General features: G+C 44.7%; 5 protein-coding genes across 5 annotated transcripts; 3 read left to right on the plus strand and 2 right to left on the minus strand.

Moving 5' to 3' along the window:
• Positions 1-196: 196 nt before the first annotated feature.
• Positions 197-2,080, plus strand: F4822DRAFT_124721 (carbohydrate-binding module family 20 protein). Its single transcript, XM_051452624.1, has 2 exons — positions 197-668; positions 734-2,080. The coding sequence occupies exons 1-2, from the start codon at positions 567-569 to the stop codon at positions 1,778-1,780; spliced, it is 1,149 nt and encodes a 382-aa protein (XP_051318087.1). The 5' UTR covers positions 197-566; the 3' UTR covers positions 1,781-2,080.
• On the plus strand, positions 1,953-3,612 carry F4822DRAFT_124743 (uncharacterized protein). The gene is made up of 2 exons (XM_051452625.1): positions 1,953-2,815; positions 2,888-3,612. The coding sequence occupies exons 1-2, from the start codon at positions 2,381-2,383 to the stop codon at positions 3,239-3,241; spliced, it is 789 nt and encodes a 262-aa protein (XP_051318088.1). The 5' UTR covers positions 1,953-2,380; the 3' UTR covers positions 3,242-3,612.
• Positions 3,613-3,820: 208 nt separating this feature from the next.
• F4822DRAFT_425524 (uncharacterized protein) lies at positions 3,821-4,532 on the plus strand (the record flags this gene model as incomplete). The annotated part of the gene is made up of 3 exons (XM_051460343.1): positions 3,821-3,931; positions 3,998-4,369; positions 4,455-4,532. The coding sequence occupies 3 exons, from the start codon at positions 3,821-3,823 to the stop codon at positions 4,530-4,532; spliced, it is 561 nt and encodes a 186-aa protein (XP_051318089.1).
• Positions 4,533-4,728: 196 nt separating this feature from the next.
• On the minus strand, positions 4,729-5,240 carry F4822DRAFT_425525 (uncharacterized protein; the record flags this gene model as incomplete). Its single annotated transcript, XM_051460344.1, has 2 exons — positions 4,729-4,988; positions 5,045-5,240. 2 exons carry the CDS (start codon positions 5,238-5,240, stop codon positions 4,729-4,731), a joined length of 456 nt encoding a protein of 151 aa, XP_051318090.1.
• Positions 5,086-6,204, minus strand: F4822DRAFT_124806 (uncharacterized protein). Its single transcript, XM_051452626.1, has 3 exons — positions 5,967-6,204; positions 5,581-5,912; positions 5,086-5,521 (listed from the first exon to the last, which is right to left on the minus strand). The coding sequence occupies exons 2-3, from the start codon at positions 5,909-5,911 to the stop codon at positions 5,355-5,357; spliced, it is 498 nt and encodes a 165-aa protein (XP_051318091.1). The 5' UTR covers position 5,912; positions 5,967-6,204; the 3' UTR covers positions 5,086-5,354.
• Between the last annotated feature and the right edge of the window lie 14,897 nt (positions 6,205-21,101).

Below are 21,101 nucleotides of genomic sequence, written 5' to 3' on the forward strand. Positions count from 1 at the left end.
TGCCCTCAAAGGTGGAGCTTCCCCATCATAGGGATTCATCCAGCCTCCGCGATGATCTCCGCTCCTGGGGTAGTTCCGTATACGACCTAGAAGTATGCATGACATTGACGTTATAACCTGGGGTCGTCCTCCGCATTGTACACCTAGAGCTGCCGATGAACGACCGGAGCTATGAGGCTTAATACTGAATATAAGACTGCACCCTAAGAAGATTACCCCGAATGAGCTACTACAGCGTAGCAATAGGTGAGGGGAGCTGGGGATGGACTCGGCGGTATATCATGGACCCAAGCGGTGTTAGTTAGGTACAGATCAATAATGTCCTCTTCTACCATGACCATCGCCTCCAACAATTATTTCGGTCCTTCTTGCGCATCCACCGTGATACTGCCGGTACGAGCATCAAAATAGAACGTTCGAAGGATATATCGAAGTGTATATATATCGACGGAATATCAGGTTGAAAAGACGAAATTCGAAGTGCAACCACAACTTCATTGCCAAGATACGCGGCCATAGCTTCATCTCAAGTCTTTATATTCGTTCGAACCGATCAACATCATAAGATGAAGGCAGTCTTCGCATTGGTCTTTCCTGGCCTTGTCACTCTAGTGAAAGGTCACGGATATCTCACTACCCCGAAGAGCCGTACTCGCCTTGGATTCGAGGTTCGCCTTACCATAAGTTTCTCCTATTGAGTTCAAAGCTGACCCATGACTCCTAAACCACATAGGCCGGCAACGATACCTGTCCGGAATGTACTATCCTCGAGCCGGTGACAGCTTGGCCCGACCTAGACTCGGCCCAGGTCGGACGTAGTGGTCCTTGCGGGTACAATTCCCGCGTGAGCGTCGATTATAATCAGGCCACTGAAAAATGGGGTACCGATACCGTAGCCACATACGCACCAGGCGATACTATCGAAGTGCAGTGGTGCGTCGACCACAACGGTGATCACGGCGGGATGTTCGCATACCGTATTTGCCAGGACCAGGACATTGTCGACAAATTCCTAGACCCCACCTACCTTCCTACTGACGATGAGAAGCAGGCTGCCGAAGACTGCTTCAATGAAGGTCTTCTCCCATGCACTGATGTAGACGGACAGGACTGCGGTTACAACCCCGATTGCACTGAAGGCCAGGCCTGTTACCGCAATGACTGGTTTACTTGCAATGGTTTCGATAATGGGGACCAGACCAAGTGCCAGGGCGTTGACAACTCAGCCTTGAACTCATGCACCACCACTATTTCAGGTGGTTACACCGTGACCAAGAAGATTAAGCTCCCAGATGGCTTCACGTCTAACCACACGTTGCTCTCATTTAAATGGAATTCATTCCAAACCGCTCAGATATATTTAAGTTGTGCGGATCTAGCCATCGTCGACGGCGGGTCTGCAACTCCCACAAAAACGACAGCAACTAGTGCGTCCACCTCGACCGCGGCATGCACCGCCGCCGCCAACAGTGTTGCGCTGACGTTCAACCAGGCCGCCGTAACCACTTACGGAGAAACAATTAAGATCGTGGGTTCAATCCCCGAACTTGGAAGTTGGGACGTGGGCGCTGCGCCCGCGCTCTCAGCTGCGAAGTACACGACTGCGAACCCTCTCTGGACTGTTACGCTGAACCTTGCACCTGGTCGCAAGTTCGAGTATAAGTTTGTCAGGGTCGCGGCCGATGGAACGGTGAAATGGGAGAGCGATCCGAATCGTTCGTTCACAGTGCCAAGTTCGTGCACAGCGAGTGTGGCTGCTGTGGAGGGGACGTGGCGGTAGAGGGATTCAGCTCGGACTTTTTCAGGGGGCTGGTTTTCATTAACCGAAAAGCCTTTTGTTGGTAAATACTTTTCTCCATAAGAAATATTTCTGTACCTTTAATTACATTTTCGATGCAATTCTATACTCAAAGACAAGATATGATCCGTCGAAGATCTTCACGCCTACTGAATCTCAATTCCTCGCGTCATCATTCAATCATCTCTTCTAGACATCTACCCTCCTAATCCACCAGTGATAGGCCATAAAATTCAAATGCGTTTGGTCAATATGGAGAAAGCACATGAGGGCGTCATTGACAAACCTCTAGATTCCTTAGGTATTGACAACCACTCTTCAGATCAAAGGGCCTTACAAATCGCGACCGGGCTGAATACAATATCCGTCACTATGTCACGATGGGCAGGACTGGAACCATCAAATACGCTGTGATGACGGCGATTATCGTAATTTATCCAAATCCTTGACGCGATGATAACTAGAAAGGCAATTGATATCAGTTGACCTATTCGCGACTCTTCATGGCTGGTAGTATCCCACTTGGTTCTTGGTAGAAACCACGAACCAGACCAAATCATCAGTTGTTCGATTATTATCACGATGCTCAGACAGGCAATTCGTTCAGCAGGGTTCCGAGGCTCTAGGGCCTGGCCAACGTCTACACTACCCGCTCGAGCACCACTCGTGCGCCCCTACTCCGATCAGATCATGTCGAATAGTTTACTAAGGTCAAGGCCAAGGTCAAGCGGTAAGACTATCCGAGATCATCGCTCTCCAAACGACACGGCCCAGACTTTCAGTCAAATGGACAGCATCTCGTCCATAATTCACCATGACCACAGACAGATTGAGAAATATTATAGTAAAATTATCAACTCAAAGGATCCCGACGTTCAACGCCGATACCAAAATGCCTTCGTGTGGGAATTAGCTAGGCATTCAATAGCCGAGGAGATGGTTGTATATCCTTCAATGGAAACTGGTGTCAACGACGGTAGAGAGATGGCCGACAAGGACAGAGCGGAGCACCAAGTGGTACGTAGAAACCTAGTTATATTCCCCTTGCGATCTCTTCTTCAATTTGCTGACGACCTTTTACCGAATTAGACTAAAGAACAACTCTACAAATTCCAGAACTTGAAACCCAGCGACAGCGACTTCATTCCCACACTTGAATCGCTCATGCGAGACTTAAAAATTCATATCAAAGAGGAGGAAGAGCATGATCTTGTTAAGTTAGAGGAAGCATTGCTTCCGTCGAGATCGAAGGATCTAGCCCAGCAGTTCGAAATGACGAAGGCGTTCATCCCAACTCGCAGCCACCCTAGCGCCCCTAATAAGCCGCCCTACGAAACTTGGGCAGGCCTAGTGACGGCGCCGTTGGATAAGATTCGCGATATATTCCGCGCCTGGCCTGATGAGCCTAGTCCGAAGCCGTCTTCGGGTGGACCGGCAAGATAATACCTGCGAGCATTTTTAGACGCACGTCTAGACCCGGTTCAGACGGTTCGGCGACGCTTTGGTGAACGTTACAGAGATGTAAATGTCGATGGTGATTTTCGGTTTGGTTAGACGGTTAAATATGTCTAGGCATCAGATTTTCTCTAGCCCTACGTTCAGTATCTACTTTATATTAAAGCTCCTAGAACTATCGTTCCGTACGCTAAAGACGAGCTAAGAGCCTGAAACCACGCAATTTGCATATTACATTTAAAAATAACAGCAAATTCAATTGGTTAACCATGGTCCCTTCGTATCTAGTTTCCAGGTTCGTGGAGTGTTGTGTAGGATGATTCGACCTATACAATTTAGCCGGTTCCACGACAGCTTTGGCATGTAGGATTGATCCGTGGATCTAAGCAGGTCTAAACTGAGTGGTGTTACGCAATGAGCTAACGTTACGATATTGTAGCAGGTTGCTAAGTTGTGAAGGCGCTACGCCGTCGTGAGCTACGAAATTATACAAATATTTCCCATAGCCTTTAGGATTTCGTTTGAGTTTACGAAGCATAAATTGTGAGTCGTTGATTCCAAGCCAAAATGAGACGTATCAAATTATTCCTTGCTCTTACGAGCCTCTACCCCCTCGTCAGCGCGTCAAGCGATTATCAACATTCTACAACAGATCTAGAACCCCTACAACCATGGGAAGTAACTAAATTTTCCACGTTTTCTCCTTCGGGGCGGCCTGGAGGGGACAGGAATGCCCATTTGTAGACAAATATCACAAATCCCAACTCCTTTCCCGCGGGGCCCGGAGTTTCCTTTGACGCGAGCGAGGCAAATTGCACTTTTGAATGGGAGTATTGGGGTACCAATGGGCCGTATGGCCAAGCTTTCGGGTGCATTACGACAGAAGAGTCTCAATCATCATCCTCCTTCTCAGGCTCAAGCTCAACCTCGAGGTGGACCATTGAGATCTCTGAAGCGAGTGGTAACTGGACGTCGCCAACAGAGAACGTCGATGTCAAATTCACTCTCACGAGCAACTTGACGGTAGATGTTAACGAGTATTACAAGGTCCTAGCCGGAACGCATCATTTCGAGGTTGGGAAAAACATGGTAGGATCATGTGGCGGCAGTGGCGTGGTGCGTATATTTCCTCAACCCCGAAAATCCTTACCCGAGACATTAATAATTTGGATGGGGATGCTAATGTTGGTGTGTGCCACAGTGCTCCTGGTATTTAGATAACAAAAACGGGCCGGCGTTGATTCATCCTACGATTATGGCTTGCGAGGGGGCTTGCTGATCATCTGTACGACACCAACAAATGTCTCAAGATCAAGATAAAATGCGTTGTCTAAACATTGCGTAATACAATCATAATCTCCTCCATCCGAGATTTGCGTTTATTGAAAGTACCTACTCGTACTCGTCCAGTGCTGACTATGCCTGACGCCCAGCGCCGCCAGTAACCAGCTACGGAGCTATCGAGAAACACAACGTTACAGCGTAACCTTTTCTTCGGGCAAATGTACCACAGGCAAACCCCAAACGATACTCGGTCCTGCATTGGCACCACTCCAAGGCTCATCTAATGCGATACTTGACCACGCTGATGCCTTCGACCCCCTCTCAATCATCTCATCTTGATAGTCTCCTAACACCTTCTTTATTACTTGAGTATCATTCGTCCGCAACCTAGCTAAAGCTTTCCCAAGTTTAAGAGCATCTAGCAAAGCGTGAAATCCACCTTCACCGCGGACTGTTTCGATATGTTAATTACTCTCTCCATTAAAAGATGATAACTTGACCACTTACATGAGGGCATGCAATGCGCAGCATCACCGAGTAACGTGATCCTACTCTTGGGCAACATTTCAGGGTCCATAGTCAACGTCCAGAAATGAATCGGCGGATGCTTCATCCCCTGCGGCCCAGTCTTCTCTACAATAGACCTAAGTTTGGGCGGCAGATGTTTGGTCTTATCAATCGCCGTCCCTGGAATCACCTTCATTTTTATTTGTTGGTTTGAGTGAAACTCTCCCTGATGGGAAATCTGGAAAGTACTATTTCAATTTGTTCTGGCGTGATGAAGATGCATCTAAGGACGGGTTTTGGCCATATTCAGCTAGTCGTGAGAAGCTGTATGAGACGGGCTCACGTCGACTAAATAACAGGAATGAGCCATCTCGAGTTGCCCTTCCATATCACTGCCACTCAATGTGACCTCTCCATTGATGATCCCTTGGCACGGTTTCCTGATCACATCACGCCCCTCTAGGAGATATTTCCTAGCTAACCCAGCGTCAGTGCATGCTCAGATATTGGTTTGCCGGACGGATTGAAGTACTCACTAGGGCTGTAAGGTCCTTCTGCACCGATGAGAATATCGCCACTAGCCGATGTCCCATCCTCGAAATGTGCCGTGACAACATTACGATTCTCTTCAATACGAACAGCATGCTTGCCGTATTGAATAGGCATATTAGTCGCTAGCCACTTTCGAAGTCGGGCACGGTTCGCACGGATGAACTTTCCGCTGCCATCGTCGCGAACGCCAAGCTTCTCAGTACGGTCGTGTCTATACCAGGCAAATCCATAGTGAAATTTCAGGGGAAGCAGATGGTTCACGAGGTCCCGCGACGGCATGTCATCCGGAATTGATGCGTCAAGTTCATCGAGCATACTTGGTACGAGCTGTCAGCTTTCGCAATACGCCAACTTGTGGAAGACTACGTACGTATGAAGGCCGATCGCCCAGCCCTAGACTCTTATGTTGTCGCTCCGGTCTCGTTCAAAGATCTCAAATGAGATATTATTCTTCCGTAGGATTTGGCCCAGCAGCAATCCTCCTAACCCACCACCTATGATCAAAATATGAGGAGAAGATCCTTTGGCCATCTTCCCTAACTTATTGAAGTGAGTGGTGTTTATATATTGCTAAAAAGGTCTAGGGTTTGGTTCTGGTAACGGCCAAGCATGTCCTTCATTCAAATTAACGCAAAGAGTTGAACATATCGACGCCCACATTATATACATACACTCACAGCTCGAAATAAGCCATATCGAGGAAATATAATCTAACAAAACTCATCCCTCGGGTTGGAGTTTCATAGATCAACTACACGATATTCTCGGGTCGGCCATACATACCTAGGTACTAGCCCGACGACCTGGACCTCCCTTGAAATGCCTGAATTAAAAAGGCACATTTAAATCTAGGTGCCAACATGAAGACTATTAGGCGGCTGTGCAGCAGTTCCTAATAACGCAATATAAATGTGCAATGATGATTGGCGGCCATTAATAGGAAATCTCAAGTCAACGAACCCTGTCAGATAGTCACATAACTTAGTGTTTTTGTCTTCAACTGTGTAGCTTATAATTTTCCAAGAAGTTAAAGCAAACACCCAGGGATTCCGAAGGATTCTCATGTTTCAAAATACACGCTTCCCTTACTTAGTCGCGCCGCATGTTAATCATAAGACTGCAACTGTTTGTTCATGGTCAATTAACCGATCTCAACGATGGAGAAACGGCCTAGCTCCACAAGGTCTGTATCTGCGAGCTACAGTTAATGATCGGGTTAAGGGGTCCCGCAATGATACCCTCAAGTTGTTACGGTTCTTACCATGAAATTTCCATGGCCAATTACCGTTTCAACATGCTTTATTACACCGGTAACGCCGAGATTATAAGCAATAAGTCCGGCCAGTGACCATTTTTAAGATATATTCCTTATGAACACGAATCCCGGACGCATAAGTTTGTTTCCCACACACACCAATCCGTGACTGACCTATAATAAGGCCAGAAAAACGTGCATATTTTATTCAAGACATTGAACACCGCTAGTACTAACAGTTACTTATTAAGAAAACGTGGCCACGAGCGAGGTCGAAAATTCCCAAAGGCCGCTGAGACAAGCGGCTCGATGCATGCCGCTTCGGACTGAGACACGTAGAGGCGACCATCACCACCTAATATGCGGGACGGCCGCGTTTTGATTCCTTGCTAGGTAAGTTAAATCCATGCACATGTTGCGCAGGAAACTGTTATCAGTTGAATATTTGCAAGCCACGATCCGGATCCAATTAGAAGGCTTAATCAATCAACTATGATACGTGGGCTGCTCTCTGCCGATACGTCATATATTGAAAGAGTGGTGAGAGCTTTTGCTTTTTACCACCCTTCAGCTTTGCTCCAACGCAATATTCTTTTTCGCATCGAAAACGCCGAAATACTTGGTATAATACGGTATTTTCGACTAGTCCTACGTATTAAACATTACCTCGTAAGCTCTAGCATTGTGCTAGGTTCTTCCTTAGGGTAAATACCGAGAGCGATGCAAGGTAGGTATTATACACAGTCGGGTGCCTTCAGGACAATTGCGGACGCCGGGAAACAGTGGCATACCTTCTTACCTAAGGTACCTACGAGATAACTCCTATAATATTCAAACCCCCATCGTACACCTTTAAGGAGCAACGAGGTAGGTTCTTGATCTTGAAGTATGGCGCCCGACCGCTTGGGGTACGATCATAGATGAACGCCCCATCAACAGCATAGCCTTTAGGATTGAAGAAAGCAATATGGCAGACCATAATTCTAATCATTAACAGCGAAGAGGCATGTGCAGAAAGAGGCGTGCTATTTTGATAGGTTATCTGGTGCATGTTTTAGTGATATTCATACAAGCGACACGCAGAGTATGTCCATAGGTATTTGTGCGTATACAAACAATTGCGTCGATTTAACTTTTTCGTCACATATCGATCTCGGTGCTTACAGGTGGTCGAGCATAGCAAGCAATCATTTCCTGACCAAGGCAAACGTCACTAAATTCAAGAATAAAGAAGCTTCCTACGTGAGAAGTTTAATGCGCAAAAAACTGGTTGTTGGTAACTCGGCGACATGGGTGAAGCCCAAACACGTGCTCGCTCCCCGGAACCTAGCGACTTGGCGAGCTTTGGCCTGTTTGACTCTTGCAAAAAACAAACATTCATGGCCGTATTGATACCATAGCTGAAAAGGTAAGTCTGGAGAAGAGATATCCTAGCCTGAAAGGTATAGCGATTTACCCCGTCCGGACATGGCTAACGCATATAATAGCATCGGGCTTTATCGTTATGCCGCGAAACCGAAGGACTTGTACGCAAAGCTAGATGTTAATTCTCTGTGTTGCTACATCGATGTCGAAGAACGTCGAGCAGCGACACCGCGAACAAATAAACCCATAAGTACGGCCAGTGTGATCTAAACCGATATTTTCTGATCTACCGCCGGCCCCAAGAATTGAACCCGTCATTTTTAGCGTCGTATTACGTTTCCACGAGTGTACCGGAATACTCTACCACTCCCCTCCAGAATGCCGAAACAATGGATTATAACCAGCCGAAGTTCTTCACGTATAGTAGGAGTCCCGCCAGAGTTCTTATTGTGGCATTGGGATCAAAAATACATCTCTTGGGGAGCATAGGCAACGTATAGTGCGCTCCTACCACCGACGCTTCACACAGTATGGTCTTGGGACCAGTGCTATGAGCGGTGTCTCATCTGGAAGATATAACCAAGGTAAACGTTCGCATGTGACGTGACCTGATCCACACATCATATGTAATACTGAGCTCCCGAAAATGGTTTCTAGCCGAGAGGTTGTGTAGGGAAGCGAAGGGGATTGCAATGCAATGCAGAATCACTTTTTTTCGCCAAGGCACAGTCAAGTGCCTAGGGAAACTGAAAAAAGCCAGCGGTATATTATGAACCTTCCATTCCAGCTATGTCGTTTGAATGCCTAGGTCTCTAGTTGACGTATTTAGGTACTCGTAGCAAAGCCAATACCCATGCCCCTATACGAAGGTACCGAGTTTGAGCTCCATCACAAGCATTAGCTTACCTCCAGTTTCACCTAGCCATCGACGCTGGGGCGGCCTAATAGTGGCCCATTAATCGAGGACGCCGGTGACATTGAGAATAAAGATCTCGTGACACGAGGCGTGGACATATACCTTAGGTAGTCGTCCCCCATTGAGCTCGAGAACATGAATACCATCTAGGTCTTTTGTCCACAGTACGTTCACACGAATATCTTTTGCTATTTAGAGCCGTAGGCGTACATCGAGGTGCGGCAATGTGCTCTTAAGACAGATATCATAGTAGTATGAGTCTATTGATAACTTTTTCCCGCCTCGTTAGCCAGTTTATCTCGTCAACTAGCAGAGGGGAATAATAAAGGGGGTAGAAGCCTTTCGCTAAACAGGCATTAGAACGAGAAGGAAATACATATGCGTTTAGAGATAAAACAAAGGAGAGCCGAAGGAACCAATTTCGAAGGAGTATATGCGATGCCATTGGAAGAACTAAAGCCAAAAAATGACTATGGTGCATTTTAAGCTGATTTTCCCTTGAGGTCTTGATGTTGTATATAGATATGTGTCTACTCGATTCAAGCAAACGTCTAGAACACAGTAATAGCATGGCTTTTTATAAAAGCTACATACACGTCGCGTCATCGCGTCTCACCATAAATTTCAAAGTCTTAGCACTTTCCAAGTCTTAAACACCCTTGGCCTACAATGTTCTATAGAAATAGTTCGCCATCAGAGGTAACACCTCTATGGATATATACAGTTTTAAGTATCCTTCTCTGGGAAAAACACGGCGAGTGATAGCTAGCTGTTAAGTCGTGGGGGCGATGCTCGCAGGGGAAACTAGAGGCCAACTACGCAACATTCTAAAGTCAAGATCAATGAACCTATACTAGAAATAAATCGCGCAACTACCCTCTACCAGGCCTAAAGATTAGGCCTTGCTAACCAGCCTTAGCCGTCTTAACTAGTTCTATACCCTCGTTCGTTCCATCATCCATCACGTAGCGGTTCCCCAGGGGCACCGTGGACTCCTGGACTTACAACATAAAACATACCATGATAGGGGGGAGCATCCAATAACGACGGGTTCGAAATGCCCTTCGGCAACGCATCTCAGAATCCTATTAGTTGCCATCATACAAACTGATATTGTCGATAATAATCGTAGGTCCGAGTATTAGACTTAGGTACGGATTATGCGCCGGATACAAGCGGGAAGAGGCCTTTAGTTCAGCCAAAAGGGGGCCGTAAGCTGACTGCCTTGAAAAATAGCTCACAAAGATTGATAATACGGCTGCTATTCCCTGGAGATTCTTCTTCCTGGATGACACACCCTTCTCACTCACGAGGAACCAACTATTTGACCATCATCCGCCCACCAATCGAGCCATACATTTAGTGTTCGTATAGTGAGCATGTTGTGTTTAAATATTGTCGTAGAAACAGCCATTCAGGACTCAAGATATTATCACTTCAGATATTGCGCCATGGTTTATTGCATTAGAATGTCAATCATATCGGTCATAGACGAACAACCACATTCCTTGGGAACCCTATGAAAGCTAGTCACAGTAATTCTATGATCCTGTTGTAAGTTAGGCACCACGAATAACAAGAAATAATAATATATAGTGACCCAAACACGTAATTACCCACGAAATAGCTGCCATACGCTCTTGCACAAGCAGTGAGTTTATCCAAGCTCACAACCTCGTATTCAAGCTATCAATATCTACCCAAAGATTCATCTACAACCACTAACAGGTCTAAGCAAGTTAGATTGTGAGGTTCTACCTAGTATATAACTAGCAATAGCCCGTGGTAGCGTGAGGGACAAGGCTGGGGAAATTCGCAGTTACACTTTTCAATAAGAACATTCAGGTTCGACGGCCATTGTAGATTAGATGTTCTCATCATTGCCTAGATGATGAGCTAATAGAAATGCAACGGGGATGAGAGACTTGAACAATTCTCCGCGGAGTTGGTGGGCTTCGACGCTATCCTAGCCCCCAAATGTTATTCTACCTCCCCAGTCATCCCAAGTGCAAGTACAAGAGAGAGGCATAACATGACAACCGAGGCCAGAACAGCGACCTGGGATACAGGATGGCCCTCACATCAATGCGGCCTCAACAACGGGCTATTGTTTGGTGTTAGACATAACGGCAGCGAAAAAGGAGTCATCAAGCACACCTTGAATTACCCGATATAGATGAGTTATTCAGCACACCATATCGCGACCTGTTTTTGGTGACCGAAGATATTATGGCTAGAACTACACCTCTCTATGTAACTGCTCGCTTGTAGAATGGGAATGCCATCCTTGGAGGCTGGGAGTTTACGAAGCACATCAAATGTCAAGTTCACCGCCTCTTTTCAACATGCGGATCGAAGTCATCAATGACACATCATTATCCTGCACCACAAAGGCAGGTCTGGCTCAATCTACCACGTACTGGAGATAGCCATGTATTCTACATCTCGTCAAGTCCTAGAATCCGAAGAGGCAGCACGGCGAACGTATTCCGTACGAAGGTGTCATCATGCGATTACTCGGACGACAATTCTCACCGTCCTTTTAGGCGCTACGACTGAGTGAGACGCACAACATTTTACCGATCTACGCATTAACAAATTGGCTACGCTTCCAGAGAATACAACACCAACCGAGGAGGCCTCAGTGTCATCGCTCACATCGATTTCTATTTTGCGAGTATTGGCAGCAGGAAGATCTGGACGAAAACATACCAAATGTAATCACATCTTAAGACACTCTTCAGGGGTGGCTTGGGCGATCTTTCCCCCATATAGTATAATTCGCCGTCAAATTAGTTACGCGTATGTGGTTTAGTTTTTCTGGGACGATATGTTTGTTTTTCCCGCAAGAATCTAGTCTATCCGGTTTGAGCCACTTTCCGGTCCTTATCCTCACCATACCCTTTCTCGCGAAATGATTGGCATTGCGACACGAAAAGTGTGTGTGATGATGGAGAGTTCGAAAACGCCCTAATGTACGTGCTTGTTTCGAGTTAGTCATCTCTGTCGACTCGGATCAGCCGTTGAGATGCCGGGGTCGTTTCAGCCATTCCTTCTATTTCTGCATCCCGCGTGAGGCTCTCCCTCTTATGGACAGCCACACGTTTTTTTCTGGTCTGATGTGCGGATACGTATCATGATATCCAGACCGACTCGGGGCTTGTTACCTAGTTGTAATCTTGAGTCTGCCGTACTTGTGCATATGCGAGTGTTTCTAGACTGATAGTGAACAGTCGAGACCTTTGTACGGCTCTTGGCACGATAGATCTTCCTCCATAGCAAAGCTTAGTGCTTTACTTAATCGATTTATATCGTAACTAAGTTCCAATTTTCTTAGAGACTTGGTCACTTCAAATTACTGATTGACGTATATACGAATGGGTTATTGAGTTGTTATTGGACTATGCCACCGAATTTTTTTTAATGGTTGTACTAAGTATCTTTACGATATAGTTGTATAGCAGTCTGACAAGCTCGACTCGAGATTCCCCACAACGGGGAAATGCCTGTTGAACAACCCCCAATCTGACGAAAAAGGGCTTGCTTAGGGTTCCCCTGTGTGAGTGCGTGCTTGCTACCCTGTCCATGCACAGAACCCCCAAGTCTCCCCAAGCCATCCCCTACCATTCTCCCCTGGCTGACCGCGAACAAGGGCATGAGAAGCGACACTGACCAGTGGTGAGCGCCCCAACTCCACGGTTCAACTCTATCGCATCCCTGAGATGTGCAGTCGCACAAACCATAAGCAATCGAGCTTATCCCTTGCTCGCGCTCGCAGACTCGCACAAAGATCTTTATATTATCCCGCTATACGCTGCGACGGTAGATGGAACTACGCTATGTACGTAGATGCGCCATGCGAAGCACGGCATTTCCACGCGCAAGGGTGTAATGGAGGGGAAGCTTAGGAGATAATAGGTGGGTACAAACATAGCATAGCATTATTATTTATGTAGGTGTTATGTTATTACTTTGCTAGGCTATTGTAAATGTCATTCTAAATACATTATTACATATCCTGCAGAATGTCACTGCAATGGAGCGGATTTAGGAAACTCGGCGGAGCGAGCGAGATCGATCTGGGTTCCATAACGCATGGTGAAATGAAGAAGGGGCCGGATTTACAGAAAGCCGTAACCATTAGACGTAGGATTGCGGAGATGAGCGAGGAGAAAGCCTAAGAGGAGCGCTTCACTCTTCTAACACGTATGTACGTACTGTATAGGTATGCATTTACGTGTAATAACTGTAACCTGCCCGAGCTCGTTACCAAATGTGGGTGAATGGTGGAAGGCAAATTCCGTCCAGTTTCATTTTGTGAATATCCAGATTATTATCGGTGAGTTCTGATGGGCGTATTGTATACTCCCTGTACCATAAAATGTCGATACCAATAGTATATCGTGATTCCTAACCTTTTTTGCAGTACTGCGATGTATATTCAGACAGGGTATAATAAGAATAACGTACGGGAGACATGGTATATCTGCAGGAACATCCGGTCCCGACTGGGTCCCTAGCTTCATTGTACATCAGCACAGACGTCTGTCCATTTTCTCCCCTTCGAGTCCTGCGAAGACGCGTCTTCCATGGTGGCCTTGTTCCGTAAGACAGCGGCGCGAGCTAATATTCTCGAACATTGGCCCGCAAGACGCGGCAAGGCCTGCGCGACTGCGGTATAGTCGGAGCACAGATGCAGGCGCGCGGTAGAACACTCGCATTGGCACATGAACTTGCGTATTTAACTCCATTATTTTGCATATCCTACGGCAATACGTAACCCACCTGATTTCCTATGCACTCATTGTAGTAGGATCAATGATTATTGTGAAGCAAACCTGGCGAAGGTACGACAACGCGTGCTGAGGTATTGATTACGTAGACAATTGAATCATAGTGAGGCGGCACAGCGCCCAAGCAGATTTATGGTTACCTATGGAACACCAATAGAAACATAGAATGTCACAAGACCGTAGAAAGTCGGCCATTTAATGCATTAAAAAGCAGGACCACGGCACGGGGAACGACGGGTTATCTGAATAAGAAAAGAGGAAAAGAGAAGGGAGTAAGTACACAGTACAAGCCTCTTATATCATACTTATTATACATATAAACATGCAAGGGTCTAGTGGAATGGCACCGTATCATTCGCAATGCGTCCTATGGCAAACGAAACAGGGAAAGGGAAGATTTGCCCCCTTGTTTGCCTGCAAGGTCCAGGGGGCAAGTTAAACAACCCATACGGGAAAAAAAAAGTGCTAGTTCGACACTTTCCCCGGACAAGCTTCTTTCAAAGGTAATCCGAATTTAGGAAAATAAGTTGGGCTTAGAAACCGCTGATTGCTAATCATCTCTTACAATCTAGATGAGCAGATCAGTCACACGATTTACTTGACTATTCAAGGTATACATACATAGACAGCGAGGAGATGTATGTAGGTACTCTGTGAAACCCCAAGACCCCCCCACTACTGAAGATAACTCTCTGCAGTAAGATTGCGGCGAGGACTTTTAACGTATCTTTGGCCAACAATCAATAGTTACTGGTCAGTTGCTGTCCGTGCTCGATGGGGAAGAACCTGTTCAACCAAAATCTACACAAATACGGTTCGGGTTGTTGAATAGCTTCCTAAACGACCAATGCGGTAAGAGGTCTATTGATATTGGAAACCTCGGTGAAATAGGACTATAAATTTTCATGTTAGATAATCAATCGGCTACTCGGGGTTTTCTTTGATTGGTTCAATAGATGTTTTTTTTCTCTCTCTAATATGATAACCTTTTAATATAATGATGATTCTAATACTTACTTAGGTACCTATGTATGAGGATGATAGCTGAAAATTAACGTATTCTTGTGTATCCTTATGCTTCACAGATTTAGCTTTCAATTACGACTAATTGTGCCTCACTCAAGATGCAGTTCCTGTGATTTGACATTTCAAAACTACCTCAAATAGGAAAGTGAGCCAAGCGAGAGAAGGTAATGACGGATGAGGGTGAGTAGGTTTTAGATTGATCAAATTTTCTATAGGCGCAATAACCGGTAGCTGCAGGGAAAAAAGAGTTATTAAGGGCTATTCATATATACATTGAGAATTCTTAGAATCGAACTTGCTGCCCATTCTATAAGCGAGGACCAAACTTGGCATAGATACCTTATTACAGGTAAGTTACCTAGGTAATTGTTCGTCTTCGTAGATCAAAAGTGTTAAAGAAAGTTATATTCACCATTATTTCCCTGGTTATGTTACATTTAATAAGAGCTAAAACAAGCCTCTGAAAGGGGCAATACTTCATCTACAGAAGACAGTAGATTACGCTATACTACCTTCCACGATTGGGCTGCTATAGAAATTACGTATCTGTCACTAAATTACGGAGGCACTTAAGTGGCGAGATTTGAAAACAAGCTTATTATGAAGGATTCAAGGCCCCATCCGGTAGTTACATTCAACCTGAACTAGAGGGTTATATTAGGTAGCTATAGTATAACTATTGGCCTTAACGGAAACACCCGTATCCAATCTAAGCCATAGGAATATGTTTGCACGCTAGACTTCCCGTGGTAGTATGAGGATGTAGAAAAGAGCATCACATATGGTCTAGAATTGTATCTGGTTTTTGGTGAGAAGGTGTGTGTGCAATGCTAGACATTGATAATCTCTGTGTTGCCTCCTATTAGGTGAATATGAAATTTGGGGCTGTCTCCATGCCTTTATGTGGCGAGAAGCCGTATTTCTTACATGTTTATTAGAAAGATTCATGTTGTAAGTCGTTCAAAACATCAGGGTAAGAATACCATTCTGGCAGAACCCAAGTTTCTCGGCCGAGTTGGACTCAATCGGAGTTATTGACTAGGTTGTTTATCTCCCTGGTATATATTTATTAAGCAAAGAACCTGTACATATGTACTTACCAATATCCGCCTCTGTACCTAAGTAGATCCAGGTGAAATGTGATAACTATTATGGTAAGCTGTTGGTTGGGAAATGTTACCCGATATCAGCTTACCCGACACTGTTCGGTCCGGTGAAAATAAAAGGATTCTGGGCTCCCGTGGGGTGGCCTAATCTGGTACCCAACCTAGGGATTCATGGCTCGGCAAGAGTTGTCAAGCCCTTTTATATCGGATGTTTCCTGAGTATTAGAAGATAATATTAGAAAGGTATGGTTTTAAGGTTATATCTTAGAAAGGAAACCTTATATGAGGTTGTTATAGAATTGCTTAGATATTATTCATAATGGATTGCATTGCTATATTGAATGACTCTGATATTAATGGGTTGTAGTATGAATAAAATAGGTTGAGCTGTGTATTGGTGAAGCGTTGATGGTTGGGGCGTAATACACCCAATTACTATATGTGTTCTAGCCATACCTTACATGAAGTTGTGGGGCCTGTATTCCTAAAAGCTAAATCCCTTCATTATGTTTTGAAACGTCAGCGCCTAGCAAATCAACATTGTACTATAGTATCTTCTGCAATATGAATTACAAACTGGGTAGTTGTATATTGAGTATAGACGTCTAGACGGACTAGTCTGTAACAGAGCAATAAGTCTTGCATATTATTAATTACGGATGTCGCCTCGGCTGATGGGATAGTCCAAAAAATGCAAGCTTGTCGTTATTCATTTGCGGGGGAATTATTAAAAGAAACCATAGGCGTCTAATTCCTTTCATCTTAGTCAATAGTGGACCTCTGTTTATGAATACCTAGCTAATGGTTTTCATCAGGAACTTGTCTTCCTTAAGCAACTGTAATACATAATAGGTAAATGCTGTAGGTTAGTGGGTTATGTACACGCCCCTTCGCCATGAAAGCTACTAGCTGGGGTATATTTCATACTTCTGGAGCTATCCACACAGTACGGCGCAGTCGTATCCATATCCCTGTTCAAGCTCGGGGAATCAGTGCCTCTTTGCTCATTCTTAGGTACACATTATTTTACCTGTTGGTCGATATGTGACAAGGGGTAAGAAAAAAACGGACTTAGTAGGTACGTGTAATTGGGTGTTTCTCTTCTCCTTTGCTTCTGGTGGGTATTGTACATTTGGACTTTCTTCATTGCTATATATCATCGTGATAGCTCTAAAAAGATATCGTGGAAGACGCGTAAATAGATACGGCGATGATAATCCACGTGCGATAACTATGAGGGTGGGTGTATCCTTGTGGAGGAAAGGTAAGGGTTATTTCTCGGGAGCCTGTCAAGAGCTTTGCAAAGGGTTTTGTGAGATCGCCATAAGGTAGGTGACGAGATCTATCGACTGGGCACCGCTGCAAACTGCATGCTTGAGTGGCCTGTTCTCCCCTAAGTGATTGCCATATCAGGCCCTCGCCGGTTGAGGAGCGGCAAAATTCTCCGAGTCGACTGCTCTCAGAGCTAGCGGGGATCAATGCTCAATAGCGCGTCGAGGTTTATAAGGCATCCACACACCTTGTCCAACATCGACCGCAGGGCCTGTATGGATCGATTCCACCATCCAGGGGGCACCTAGGTACTGTATGTTAGACAATCTGGAGATTTTTATTTCATTCACTTCGAACTTGGATGGCAGGAGATCTACCGGTCAAGGATTGATGCAAGCGTTACATCATGCAGCCTCTCAAACTACCTACACAAATATATACATGATTAGTATATATGTAACCTTGAATATAGGTACGTAGCTTGGTATGCTGAATACGAAGTAGCGAGAGTTTTGTAGCCCGTATTATCTGGAGTCAATTGAGATTTAACTGATAGCGATGTTGTACGGTTCGTAAAGATCATCGTATCGGGTGTGACATTAAATCTTAGGGATAGGGTAAAAAACAAGGCATATGAAATTTCGTGATAAGTACAAGCCAAGCGTCTTAGAACCCAGTGGTATCACGTGACATTGGCTGGTCTCATAAGTGCTAGAGCATCAGTAATCTCGCGGTTGAATTGGGTCGAGTACCAAACTACGTACCTATATGTACCTAATGTTTGTACTCGGTACCTCGCTTGCTGGAAGAAGAAGTGTGGTACTACCTCAGTGATCGGCCCTATTTGCCTACATGATGTACAATATATGCTTACCTTATGCATAACTGTCATTTCCGAGACGGCGTAATGGGTAGTAGGATGTATATTTCTCCTGCTGCCATCTCCTTTCATTTTAGGTTTGATGTCTCAAACAGATATAACCACGCCGTCGATGAAGATTCGTATGGTCCGCACCTATGTCGATCTTAATCATATTAGGAAGCCCTTCATCAGCATAGCCCATATGTGTCGTATGTCCCTTAAGCTGACGCTTCTGCTACACTCTACGGTTAAAATCCTAATATGGACTTGTCCGAGAGATGTGCCATCCATCTATTTGTGTCGGAGTAACCCGTGGGATCGAATTGCTCGAGCCCAAAGCTCTCATTAGATTGAATTCAGTAATTAGCTGTTAAGAGCAATCCGGTTACGATGTAGGAAATTTTGTTGGTGTTAATCGTAATACGTATTTATATGCAAGTTATATTTGCAATGTTTAATTATTCTTGGATTTTATTTTTAATATGGCTGCTTTCGTTTAGTGGTATCGCGATAAGAATATCCCTTGGAAGAAGGTGTTGTATTGTGAAAAGGTAACCCGTATATTCTGCTCTGTTTGCACACTGTAGATCACTGTAAATCTGTAGTAATCAGTGATATGCATGTAGTATGTTGACATTCTATGACATTTCCTGATCCGCTCTGCTGGTAACGAGTTGATTCTAAAGAACTTGACTCCGCGTACAGGTTTGCATATGGTGTCCACTATGTGGTAACAGCAGCACAGTATCCTACCTTTTGATCCCATCATCTAGGGTTGCGTTGGGAGAAATACCCACTTGTCCTGTCAGTTCTCGCTATCCCGAAGTCCCGTCTTCGATCTCAACACTACCACACAGCATGTAGCCAAGTTTAGCCCAGCCCTGTTAGGGTGATGCACTGTATGTAACGATGGCCTCGGCTTAGAGGGGACTGATGATTATATCTGCTTGGAAGTCACTTTTTAGTAAAATTACCCAAGTAGGCCACACATGATAGGAGAAAAAAAAGGTTCTGCAAGTGTTTGCTTATTAGTTTATCTGATTGATTACCTAGGTATTTACTTAGCTCCTTTTATAGGTACTTACATGCTGGAGCATGTATTAAAGTATGTACTAATGTGATACTATACTTGAGCAAGTAAGTAACTAATTTATTTTATATATGGTGTATCTTCCCCTATGCTTATGATTTTATACTAACACGGAATGGATTTGGACTTGCATATACGTGCATCAACGCGTAGTTGTCTTCCCTAATGCGCCATCAACCTAGAAAATACTTATATTGTTAAGTATATAAGCAATTCACTTTTGTAAACGTAACTATTCAAGATGCAAAATAAATGCCCAGATACCTAAATATTATGTAATTAGAATTGTTCTTTAATGATTATGAAGCACGCTAATCTCTTTAAAGACCCAAGGAATTATATACGTACAGTAGGGACCTATCAAGTATAACCAATTTTTAGGCAATCTGGATTAGGTAGGTAGGCAGGGGCGAAGACCGGCCATAATGTACCCAAGCAGTTACCCTAAGGAAGCTTGCAAAGCCTGCAAAGCTAGGAAGCTACGGGTTAACACCACCTGCAGTAGTTTCTTTCCTTATATGTAGGTATTATTAGCTCATCTTGTTACAAGGGACCCATCCAACTGCACAAACACTTCCGTCCCGACAGCCCATCCCCTGCCACATCCACCAGTTCCCTAATGTAAGCGACCTTCAGGGCTATTCTTTAATTTTTTACTTATTTTATTTTTCTGCTTCGTCTACAGCGCGAAATTGATCCTTGCGTCTTGCATGGAAGCCAACCCCAAAGCATCAAAGCATCATCCTGGGTCCTTGAATCCTACCACATTACCACACTAAAAATCCTGAACCATTGATGCCCCTGGTAACCCCGAAAAAGCTCGAGACTGCACCTAAACTCGAACTGCCTCAACGGTCGCCCAAAAGAGACACCCTGTCACATTTGTCAACTTCGTTCCTGTCGCTACCTAGGTAGTTCCCTGAAGATCCTACGCCGCGGACATACTGCCTTCCTCGTTTCGAATCCTTAGTTGGTAACCAACCGCGAATACATAATCAATTTGATCGGATCATTCTATTCGACGGCGACACAAAGTTCTGACTCGGGATTCATATCGAATCAACTACTTGACTAACTAGAAATCATCAAGGCGATTTCTATTTACGGTCAATCTCGACAAGAAGAAAAGTATTCGTCTGTGCCCTCTTGTGGGCATCTAATTATATCATTGCTTGACCGGGCCGTTTCACCCACCTTGTAAGTAACCAATTGTTCTTATTTTAAGCTTGAATTACTCCCGACGTCGCACAACACCGACGTGTTTCAGGGGTTGTATACTACTTGGATCCCAAAGAATATCATCATCATTGTCAAGACCCATTCGAATGAAAGCCACTATTCTTAACATTCAACCCGAGTGGGACTACTGAGTATATCGCGTATCTATGTAACAGTCGTTGGCTATTGTTCTCACTAAAAGCTCCATTGCGTGTCCCTGGCCACTTTCATCTAATACTCATCCCTCCACTCCCATGTACTTGGGTAAATTCACCTCTGCTGCGCGGATAAGTCGAGTTAAATCTAGATCGGATTCGCGCTGATAGAATACGCCCATTTAGTCATTGTACGCGTTGATGTTATTAAACCGAAGCATTTATATATATCGATTATCATCCCTTGTTATATAAATACACCAATCCCTTCCACGCGGAACCGATTATCGATCTAGTTGTTGGTATCGTGCGAGACACATTCCAGTGGAACGGTTAGTTTACCAAACTACAGGATCTAGGGATCTAGAAAAGAAGAAGAACGAACAAAGGAAAAGAAGTGCCTGATTAATACACGTCTCCCCTTTGGTAGGTTGATCCCTAATTTCT

The sequence above is a fragment of the Hypoxylon trugodes genome, assembly GCF_022578975.1.
Source record: "Hypoxylon trugodes strain CBS 135444 unplaced genomic scaffold F4822scaffold_2, whole genome shotgun sequence".
Taxonomy (NCBI): Eukaryota; Fungi; Ascomycota; class Sordariomycetes; order Xylariales; family Hypoxylaceae; genus Hypoxylon; species Hypoxylon trugodes.

Bases quoted from the DNA above. Each gene is read 5' to 3' on its own strand.
- F4822DRAFT_124806 (XM_051452626.1), bottom strand. From the start codon at position 5,911: ATGCTCGATGAACTTGACGCATCAATTCCGGATGACATGCCGTCGCGG. The intron at 5,522-5,580 runs GTGAGTACTTCA...ACGCTGGGTTAG, and splicing joins AGAAGGACCTTACAGCCCTA to CTAGGAAATATCTCCTAGAG.
- F4822DRAFT_124721 (XM_051452624.1), top strand. From the start codon at position 567: ATGAAGGCAGTCTTCGCATTGGTCTTTCCTGGCCTTGTCACTCTAGTG. The intron at 669-733 runs GTTCGCCTTACC...TAAACCACATAG, and splicing joins GTACTCGCCTTGGATTCGAG to GCCGGCAACGATACCTGTCC.
- F4822DRAFT_124743 (XM_051452625.1), top strand. From the start codon at position 2,381: ATGCTCAGACAGGCAATTCGTTCAGCAGGGTTCCGAGGCTCTAGGGCC. The intron at 2,816-2,887 runs GTACGTAGAAAC...TTACCGAATTAG, and splicing joins ACAGAGCGGAGCACCAAGTG to ACTAAAGAACAACTCTACAA.